This window comes from Hypomesus nipponensis, chromosome 7 (assembly GCF_054491055.1).
Source record: "Hypomesus nipponensis isolate SF chromosome 7, ASM5449105v1, whole genome shotgun sequence".
Taxonomy (NCBI): domain Eukaryota; kingdom Metazoa; phylum Chordata; class Actinopteri; order Osmeriformes; family Osmeridae; genus Hypomesus; species Hypomesus nipponensis.
The window spans coordinates 11,325,634-11,336,420 of NC_140367.1; the positions used below are offsets into that span (position 1 = coordinate 11,325,634).

A 10,787-nucleotide genomic window follows, 5' to 3' on the forward strand; every position below is an offset into this window, starting at 1 on the left:
CACGCCACCATGATGACGTAGAGACAGGAGATTGTGACAGCCAGCGGGATCATCAAGCTTTGGATGGCCCAGACAAACCCTTGAAAAGAAGAAGGCGTGGTTCTACGGGTCAAGGGATGTCTTTAGTGATGAAGTCAACAAACACCTGGCTGGGAACACACAGCTCAATTCCAAACAGACCCTAAAGCCCTTGGCCACACCCCTCAGATGTACTTGCCACTACCATAGAAGCGCCACGGACTTCTTCGTAGACCTGAAAACATCTCAGACGCACCGTCTTGTCCGTCTAATCGACGACATCATGGCTCTACCAGGAGTTCTCTTACCTACAATGAAAGCTCCAGCCATGGTGACAGCCCAGACCAGGGCACAGCAAGCTGCCCGGTTCTCCCATCTCCTCGCCCTGAGGTAGAGCACTGGCTGGGCCACTGCCAGGTAACGTTCCAGACACATGCATGTGAGAAACAGAGGGCAGCCCAACAGGTTGAACACGGAGAAGGCTTCAGATGTATTTAACAGTGTGGACATCCCAGGGTTGAGGTGGTTCTGGGGCTGGGAGGAGTTACTGCCGGTATCAGTCTGGTTGGTGCTTGAGTCGTCCTTGTTATACCAGAAATTCTCGGCATATATGCACATAGGTAGCATGAGTAGGTAGAGGATGTCCATAATTGCCAGGTTCAGACCTAAAACCTTCCTTGGACAAAGTCAACGAAACATGTGTAATGGTTCATCCTGCATGACAAACCTGAAACCCTCACCACATAAACAAATGTTTCAGCCGCAAATAGTCAGTCTGACGCACAGTTACATTCGACATACAAATCATTCAGGTAGCATATATGCAATGGCCAAATAGTTCACCCAATCATTCACATTCTGATTCTTTAGTCAGCTTTCTGACTCCGTATACGGTACTGTCTTGGACATCTACATGATACACAAAAGGAGAGATTACTTGTGTGCAATATTGTGGTACAGACCTTGGAGACCGTCAACGCCTTCCATCCCTTCAGGAGTAGCCACAGCAAAGCGCCGTTCCCGAACAGACCAGTGAAGACAATTACAATCTTTACGACCATCCAGCCTGAATTTGGCACAGACGCGTTACAGTCGTCCATGATCTCTTTGATTGTTTTTCTAGGCCCTCTGTCTGCAGACAAGCTCCTGGCATCCTGAATGACATCAGGGTACATGGTGACTGATTCTCTTTCCTCTTTCCTCCTTTTTTCGAAACACTCTTTTCGTAGGAGTGGATCGTTTTGTTGTTCGACGGTATCTAGTTTCACCGTATCGTTCCTTCTCACCTCTCTATTTCTCCTTTCCTCTCTTCAACCTTATCAACCTTTCTCTGACCCTGTCTTCCTTGCTCGGGTGCTAGTTCCCCACTGTCTCCTTCCTCAACAAGGCTCAGGTTCGATCGTAACATTTTATGACTGCCACGCACCCACTCGAATGGATATCGAACACAAGTATGAGTATGATTGGCAGCAACCAAATAAGCAGACACACACACACACCTGAAAACGAGAAATGACAGGAACCAAATAAGCAGGTGTACGATTTTCCTTGTGAATGCAAATGGCATCTCTCCAGTTTCATAGCCAGTGTTTTTAGGTGGACACATCTCCAATTCCCCGAGACCCCTTCTCTGGATGACACTCGGGTAACTCATCCCCTCATCACTCATTTTACTGTCGCGAGGGCAAAAATAAGACTTAAGAAACACCCCTATCGTGGTCTTGATACAACAATGCTTGTATGGTCGTGTTTTTATCCACAGTATTTTTGGGGGGGAGCTCAGAAGTGATTTTTCAGTTGGTTTTTGCGGGTGGTCTTTCGTTGGTTTTTCATGTGGAGCAACTTCCCCTGTTGATGAAGAAAACGATTGTAGAAGGTTGTTTGTTTCCACCTTCAAATTTTCCCCTGTAGTCAAATTAGTCATGCTGGGTCCAACATGTTGAAAACATACATGTAAACGTAGACCTTGAATGTAAATGTGACAAGAAAGCTACACTCTAATAACAAAGGTTTCACTGAACAACAATCTCTTTAATCTGTTTTAGATGCTAAACATTTCTGTACAACAGACATGAAAGTCAGAACGTGGTTCTCTGCCCTCGTCAACTCCTTAATGTTTATAAAGTGCAGGTTTTCGTTAGGGTGACTAACTAGGAGAATTAGGAGTCTCCTACAATGGTAGAAAATAATACCCTGGGAAAGATATGGAGACCTACTTTACACAGCAGTAAAGGGACATTTCAAAGATTTTTTTAAGAGGTTAAACAAACTCAGGGGGAAAATTATGATCATAAAACCTGGGAAAAATTTCTAGATGAATACACGCCAAAAAGTAGTAGTCATATCATTTTATCCATTTGGACATTGTAAGTTATCTTTGCTGGATTTTGGTCAAGTCTGTTATCTCATTGTCCTGCCATTCTTATAAAGCTTTCCAATGACACTGCCACAACATTGACCTCCTCCTCATTTAATAAACCGTCAAATCATGTCTCCTTCATGACTGTTCGACCAATCTGACTACCGGCAAGTGAGGCTGTTAGATACAACCCCAGGATACCACAATCACAAGTTCCAATATTGAGTTCCAACAACGGACAAAGAGAAGGTGATAGAAAGAAAACGTCACCGGAATGCAAGTTTGTAGAAACAGTAAAAAGGGAATCCTTGGTGAGAGGAAGAGGGTTCCAGAAAGAAGGTACCAGAACGGAAGCGCTCTTCGTCCAGTCTATATTGTTTGTGTACATGTGCATGAAAACACCATTACCCATCATCCTCTCTGCGGCAGCAGTGGCTGCCAGATCGCCAGCGTATCCAATCTCAGACCACCAATCAGACACAAACCTTGTACCCTACACAGTACTCAACAATAGTGGACTAAGAAATGCACTGTGTGGGGTGCCGGCCATCTTTTCAGACCGCGCCACAGATTCCACCCATGGTCACCAGAGGGAGGCAGAGAGAGGGGAGGGAGGATCCAGGGTCCTTACTGCCACGGTCGCTGGGGGCTGTTGGGGTTTGGGTTAAGGTTGGGGAAGGCCGTGGCGGAGTAGGGGGCCATGAGGTGGGGCTGGGACCCGGCGTTGGAAGGGGAGGCAGAGGGGGGCATGTGGAGGTAGACGGGGGCGGCGGGGGCGGAGGGAGCCGTGGGGGTGGGCACCCTCTGGAGCACCATGTGGGGGTACATCTGGCTCTCGGAGCGATACAGTCCTGGTAGGGGGGTCTTCAGCAGGCTCTCCTGGCTCCTGGGTGGGTGGGTGGGTGGGTGGGTGGGTGGGGTGGGAGGCAAAGGAGAGAGAGAGTGCAGAGAAAGAGGGCGGTGAGAACGAGAGAGGGGGAGGACAGAAGACGTGCTCAGCAAATGCTAACACGCCGATACAAAGTGACATCGTCAGCCAAGCCACAAGGCTGGAGTCTGTCTGCTGTCTCATAAGGCAGCTAGCACCATACTGTTTATAAGGGTGTGACCTTGGATCGTTCACAACAGTTACCGTTGCGTTACAAATGAGGGAGAAAACCTATATGGAAATATAGGTTCCTTTTTTTCTTGAGGATTCCAGAAAGATCTATTTGCAGGTCCATATAAGGCGGTTGGGAATCCTAAAACATTCTATTCTGGCTTTATGAGGACTGTGTTCGGATGGTTCAATACAGCACTGCAACCACGCATCCGGGAGCTCCGTACCTTTGGTAACCGCGGTTCTCGTAGCCAGCCATGCCCCCCAGGTAGAGGGGGCTTTCAGGAGCCAAGCGAGAGTCCAGGTGCTGAGACAGGTGGAAGATCTTGGGAGGGGGGAAGGCGTCCCACTCCCCCTCCTCTCTCTCCAGCCAGCGCTCACCCCGTCTGGAACGCTTCTCTCTGCGCCTGTGATGTCATCGTCATCGTCGTCAACTTTCCCCTTTCTATTTCAATATCTGTCATCGTTTTAGGAGAGTGCGTGCCTACTCGTGTGCGTCTGGGTGCGAGCCCGATGAGATGAGCGTCGGAATGATTTGGGGTGAGTGTGTGTGAGTGTGTGTGAGTGTGTGTGTGTGTGTGTGTAGCCTACCTTCCCCTGCTGTCTCTCCGGCTCCTGTCGCGGCCACTGCGTTCCTGCAGGCAGCAGATGATGAAGGACAGCGACATGGCGAGGATGACGATACCGCTGACCACCGAGGCCAGGACGGCCACGCGCAGCCCTCGGTCCTCCGGTCTGGGGATGGCTGGGGGGGGGGGGGGGGCAGGTCAACGAGGACAGGTCAATAAGGGAGGGGTTGGGGGGGGGCGGAGGAAGAGGAGGTCAATGGCAGAGTGAGCAGAAGTGGTGTCAAACTGGGTGCATGTATGTGCATTTGTTGTATGATGATGTTTTCATGAAGGCCATCGTTCTCGTACTGATCTCACACGGTTTCACTTTGGAACTTGCACGGATTCTCTATAAGATTGGGGGACACAACTTCAGAGCAGAGCCGGCCCAAGGCATAAGCGAAGTAAAAGGCTGCTCAGGCCCCCCGTGGCCACCAGAGGGGCCCCAAGAGCACATGAAATTACACCTTAATTAAAAAATGATATATGTTAATGGTAATTATGCTAATTCATAGGGGCCCCCAAATCAATTCAGCATAAGGCCCCATAAAGCCTTGGGCGGGCCCTGCTTCAGAGCAGGCACTTGTGCAATGTTAACACACCGTGGGAAACAATAGAAATGATTTAAAAGAGATTAACAGCGTGACCTGGAATCAGATGGAGCGGTATGATCTTGTGTTATTCCCTAGTTTGCGCTCACCCTCGCAGACTGGAAGGTAGTTGCTCCACTGCGGTTTACCCGCTCGTACATAGCACGAGATCTTATCGCTGCCGACCAGCTGATATCCCTCGCGGCACCAAAAGGCGAGCACCGTGCCAACCGAAACGCCGTTGCCGCTCTCGACGTAAAAGGAACCCCGGCGCGGTGGAAGCACCGATACACACGCCAGGCCTAGGAAAGAGAGAGAACGTGAGCGAGTTACGAGTTGTGAGAGAGACAGGGGGATCGTTATGGAATGTTTAGCCATAACAATTTAGTGAATGTATTGACCAACACGCTGCACTTTATTGGGATGGCGGGTTGAGAGGGGGGGGGGGCGGGGGGGATGAAAACAGAAGTCCTTGGGAGCCAAGCTGACACAGCATGGCGGTTAAAAAATACCGTTAGTTTTGCAGGCACTTAGTTGCAATTCCTTGTCACTTTCATGTCTTTAATTCCTGTGCTGTTGCACTGGGCTATTTATGGCTTTGCAATGTAAGGGTCATCCAGCAATGTTATTTTGGTTGTGTGTGTGCGTGTGTGTGTTTGTGGGAGTTAATGTCATGATTGCTCTAAGACCCTTAGAGCATGCAAGCTGCTCATCATGATTAGAAATGACAGATGGGGGGATTTCTGCAGTGGTTCAGAGAGAGAGAGAGAGAGAGAGAGAGAGAGAGAGAGAGAGAGAGAGAGAGAGAGAGAGAGAGAGAGAGAGAGAGAGAGAGAGAGAGAGAGAGAGAGAGAGAGAGAGAGAGAGGCTCCCTCTCTTCCTATCTTTCTCTCTCTCTCTCTCTCTCTCTCTCTCTCTCTCTCTCTCTCTCTCTCTCTCTCTCACAAACACACACACACAGTAGAATATAAGCACATGCAAACACCCACGTGCACCACCATGTGGTACAAAAAAGACATGCGCATATGGGGCCGTGCTCATAGTTTTGCTTTCAGAACGTACAAATCTACATTCTCACTGTTTGTTGTCCCAGGTGAGACCTCGTCCCTGGACCCCCTCCCTGCACAGCTCTGCTGCATCTCCCTCCCGTGTTGGCCCCTCACGCACTCCCAAGCACAAAGAAACACAAACGCGCGCACTTCTGGGGGCTTTTTGCACGTCGTGCGCGTCTGTTTGTGTGTGTGCGCGTGCCCATGTCCAGTTTACAAGGCTGAGTCATCATCATCGAGTTTAATCAGGAATGCAGCCCCTAAGCTCCCCACTCACCCCCCCTCCAACCCCCCTCACAACGCACACACACACACACACAGTTATTCCCATAGCCGTACAGGCATCTAAGCGTCTTTAAATAACGGTATATCTATTCAGTGTTCTTTGGGATCAGACTTCACAACAGGAACAGAACACAGCATCTTAATACGTGGAGAACCTCACTCTTCCTGGATGGCGGAGTAAGGTCCATTGTTGATCTTTCTGTGTGGTTGACTTTGGCTGTTTAGCTAGAGCTCAGGCCTGTCTCGTTCAGATGGGGCTTAGCTGCGGGCTGCCATTCAGAGGACTAAGCTGCCCCAGCAATCCTATGGGCTGCCAATGCACCTCGAAGCCACTAACCTGGCAACCCGACTCCTTGACACAACAACCGTCTCTTTCTTTCTTTGGCACTCATCCCCGTTTTCACTCTCTCTTTCTTCCCCTCCCTCCGGGCCCTGTCTGTGAGGCGCTCGGAATAGTTTTCTGATTAAATAAAGATTAGGTCCTTCATTAAACATTCACGCGGGCGTGCACACCCACCCAGACCCACACACACACACAGACAAATACAAACACACAGGACTCTCTATGCCTCTGGCCAGGACTGAGCCCACAGTGTGGTCCTTCAAGGACCCTTGACCCCTCACACCTCCAGCCCTCTACCATGACCTCCCTTTCTCCATGACTCTATCCACCCCGCAGGGCTATCTTTCGCCAGCCCTCAACAGTGAGCTCGACTCGTGTCATCTATCTTACAAGCTTTGCCTTTTTGTCGTTCGAATGAAAGTCACCGCATTTGAAGATGACAGCCTTGAACGCGTATGTGAAGCCCTCTGTGACATGCTTGCGTGTAAAAAGGGCCAAATGCAAATACATTTGATTTGATTTCAACGCTTCGACGGCTTGTTTACCCTCTGCAAGGTATTCTCTCCCTGGTCTGTTGGGCACCGTTCTCCCGTCGCTCGGCTTCCTTCCCTCTCGCCGTCAGAGCCGGTGACAGAGCTGTCTAATCCCGCGGTACCTCGCTGCCGCCCTCTGACCTCCCTCATGACCTCATCCCTTTTATCGCTCCCCCCTGTGCCGCGTAGGCCGAGCGTGTCCTTTGCGATGCGCGCGTGCGTAGGCGGCTGACTCCTCTGAACTGTGCATCGGTGACCCACGGGCTCGCCGACGGGGTAACGTCAGCGAGGCCTCCTGGCCGGTTATTGCCGGAGGAGCTTTGAGAGGACAGAGGGCGCGAGGGGAAGGTAAACACAGACGTTTTTGAAAAGCGAGCAGAGCTGAACGACCGCGCAGCTTCCCCGCCAAGGACGAAGGGATTGACGGCAGAGGTGAGGGAGGAAGAATGATTCTATTGTTGGCGCGGTGGAAGCAAAACTCTCTCGCTGAACGGAAATGTTTGGAGAATTCATGTTTCTCCTCCTGAGGTCAAGAAGAGCGCGTACACCTCTCACGGACCCTTTGACCTTGAAAGGTCACATCCGTGCGTTGACTTTGCGATCCATCAGTGGCACTGGAAACCGAACTTAACAGAGATGAAGAAGAACAACACAAGCAACGAATTGCGAAATGCCAGTCCTCTCGAGACCATTAACCCTCCTTCCCCTGTCCTTGTGTCAGTGTCGCTCCAGAAACGCCAACACCTCACATTCTGCTCTGTCACCAGGAGAGAATCGTAGCCGACTGGTGGTTACAGTAACTCCAGCTGATCGGGAACACAACCTGATCCATTCGGGGCTGCTGGACCAAATGAGAACTGGCAGCCAATGAGGATCCAGAGGTTTGAAACTGCATTCAGAAGGGCTCTGTCTCCTGGGTCTTTAGTTACATGCTGCAGATGCTGCCCTGAAGGAAGCCCACGAAACAAAGAGGAGATGTGGAGATAGAACTGCAGTGGCTGCTGGACATGCACTGCAGAGAGGATGAAACCATCGAAGACCAAAACCAAACCCAGAAGACGCTATACACATGCTCTAAAGAAAGCTCGATCTGGTTTGGCCTTCCACAATTTCATGGATGGCTTCATAGATGGGTCTTTGGGTGTGTTAAAAGGCACTATGTACATGTCAGTCATTATGATTATTGTTGCTATTATTATTATTAGAAAAGGCCCAAACATCTAATACAATTCTTACTTCATATTCACGCCTACTCTGTCTCGGAAGTCGCATTGGATAAAAGCATCTGCTAAATGAATAAATGTAAATGTACTGTGAACACAACCAAACAAGGCTACTAAAAACCTGTCACCACCGTCGACATGCTAACGACTTTGGCCGGGTTTCCCAGATTCGTTATGAAGCTCTTAACACTAAGAGCTTCTTAGGAGCGTTCTAAGAGCGTTCTAGAGCGTTCTTAGTAGGCTCCTAAGAGCGTTAAGAGCTTCTTAATGAATCTGGGAAACCCGGCCTTTATCAGTTTCCTCTCGAGCAAAGTGCACTGAGAATGGAATGGTGGAAGTGTCTGAAGCATATTTTTCTGAAGCATATTTTTCTGAAGCATATTTTTCTGAAGTATATTTAGAAGGGAACACTGGCCGGAAAGTTCTGGGGTGTGCTGAGGAGGGAACAGTATATACCCTGGAAGTGTTAAGCCCAAGCCTGGAGTGGACTGGGAAAGGAACAGCCTATGTCTTGGAACTGGGGTTTGACTGGGAGGGGTGCAGACTACGACCTGGAATGGTGTGGTGTGTTTTACTGAGCTGAGGGTTTAATCTGCGAGGGAGAGAGAGAGAGAGTCTGTGGGAAAGAGTTTGACTATTAAGTATTTATTCCCACTACCAGGGAGAGCACTGCCACTGTTATGAAACCAACTGGGCGCTTTTTAAACCTTTAAGGAGATTTGTAGCCTTTCTCTGGTGTGCGATTTGTAATTTTTTTGGGTGTGGAAGGGGGGGGGGAGGGGGGGGTTGAAGGGGGGGGGGCGGCATGTGAGGTTTACACAGAACATTGTCATCTGCTGTGTTTATGCACGTGAGAGTAGGGGCTTAGTGTGTGTGTGTGTGTGTGTGTGTGTGTGCATGCGCTCCACTGCTTGCTTCATGCAGATTCATGCAGACACCGGCACGATGCTCTCTCGATGATCTCTCTCCAGAGTGCGCTGTAGACTTCATGGGCTATCTTTAACCGGGACGCAACGGCCGCCACACGCATCCGCTCTGACCGCAAACAGCAAAAAAGGAACCGACCACTCGAAAAAACGCGAAGACAACAACAACACCGTCCGCAGACGAGATCCGTAGCAAAACTGCCCTGAGACGCAAACTCAAGCGCACAGATGAACTAAGTCACCGAGCTCGCCACGAGGCGTTACACACGACCCGCTCGCCAAACGTGTCAACAGAGGAACGGTCGATCGCCTAGTGAAGGCAAAGGGGTGGGGGCGGGGGTGGTTGAAGGGACCCACCTGTGTAGTTGCTGGTGCTGGAGTCCGTCTGCGTCTGGATGTCCGGCTCTGCCCAGGTCTGGTTCTCCGGACCCTGCGTTGCCACTTCCGTCTGTGCCTCCGTGGCGTTCCTCCAGTCCTCGGCCGTGGGAATCAGGGCAGTCCTGGGGGGACGTTGGGGGCTGAGTGAGGTCCCCCCAGCCAGAGCCAGGGAACAGGCCAGGGGCCACAGCAGGACCCCGAATGGGGCCCCCTGCCTCGGGGGCCTCACTCTCCCAGACATGGGTGTAGGTGTTACGAGTCGAAAGTGAGAGAGGAGTCCTTAAGATGACGACGTGTTCCCCGGAGCCTTCCTTACTCATCCATGACCCGGCCCCCGGGGTCCTCTTTGGCCCCTCGCCGTCCCAGCTGTCAGGGAAGCTCAGGGGTCAGAGCGTAGACAGTGAGGCACTGTGTCTCTCTCGCTGTTGTCCTCGGTTCTCTTTCCGTGTCCTCCCCTTCTCTCTCTCTCTCTCTCTCGCTGGTTCTTTTCACTCCCTCGGGCCGAGAGCGCTGTGCAATGTCGTCCGTGTCGCTGCCGCGCCGTGTGTGCGTCTGTGCGGGAGAGCGCGTGTGTTTGAGAGTGTGTGTGTGTGTGGATCGCAACCCCCCCCCCCTTTCTAATCTGCTTGTCCCTGTACTCTCTGTTCAGTCCCTCGTCCTTCGTCACTGCAGCCTTGTTCCCCGTTTGCTCTCTCTCCCTTGATTCTTTGCTTCCTCTGTCTTGCCCTCTTCTCTGTCCTCTCTCTCTCTCTCTGTCTCTCTCTCTGTCTCTCTCTCTCCCCTCGTCTCTTCCTCTCACTCCCTTCCTGTCACTCCCTCTCGGTCTCTCCCTCCGTTTCTCTCTCCTGTTCTCTCTGTGATCCCAGCCGAGGGCTGAGTTAGCTCTTGCGTAACGTAACCCTGCTCTCAGAGCTGCACTGTAACTCATGCGGTCTTAAATCCTGATATTCCTGGTCGCTGCTCTCTCTCTTTCCCTCCCTCTTTCCCTCGCTCTCTCTTTCTCTCCCTTTCTCTTCCTCTCTCTTTCTTTCTCTTTTTTGTTACTCCCCCTTTCTCTCTCCCTTTCTCTTTCTCTCTCGTTCTTCTTTCTTTCTGTTTCTCTCCCTCTTTACCTACCCCCCTGTTTCTCGCTCTCTATTTCTTTCTCCTCTCTGCCTTAGTCTCTCCCTCTAGCTCTCTCCTCCTCTCTTTTTCCCAGAGCTGCTAAACAGCTGACGCTTGCTAGCACAGTGTAGTCAAGTCCAAGTGTTACAGATTGTTAGTGGCACTGAAGCGAGAGAGAGATAGAGAGATAAACCACAGAGAAATGTGGAAAGTGAAATCAGGTAGAACAATAACAGTTTGCATTGTGAGCTTTCTGCCTCACTGGTCATCGT

General features: G+C 50.8%; 1 protein-coding gene across 1 annotated transcript; it reads right to left on the reverse strand.

The window, feature by feature from the left end:
* Positions 1 to 2,028: 2,028 nt before the first annotated feature.
* Positions 2,029 to 10,255, reverse strand: LOC146276775 (uncharacterized). The gene is made up of 5 exons (XM_084701642.1): positions 9,391 to 10,255; positions 4,785 to 4,976; positions 4,068 to 4,221; positions 3,704 to 3,883; positions 2,029 to 3,263 (listed from the first exon to the last, which is right to left on the reverse strand). Exons 1-5 carry the CDS (start codon positions 9,650 to 9,652, stop codon positions 3,005 to 3,007), a joined length of 1,047 nt encoding a protein of 348 aa, XP_084557768.1. The 5' UTR covers positions 9,653 to 10,255; the 3' UTR covers positions 2,029 to 3,004.
* Between the last annotated feature and the right edge of the window lie 532 nt (positions 10,256 to 10,787).

Excerpts from the sequence above, each read along its gene's own strand:
- LOC146276775 (XM_084701642.1), bottom strand. The coding sequence starts at position 9,652 with ATGTCTGGGAGAGTGAGGCCCCCGAGGCAGGGGGCCCCATTCGGGGTC. Across the intron at positions 4,977-9,390 it reads CAGCACCAGCAACTACACAG|GCCTGGCGTGTGTATCGGTG; the intron begins GTGGGTCCCTTC and ends TCTCTTTCCTAG. Across the intron at positions 4,222-4,784 it reads CTACCTTCCAGTCTGCGAGG|CCATCCCCAGACCGGAGGAC; the intron begins GTGAGCGCAAAC and ends CCCCCCCCCCAG.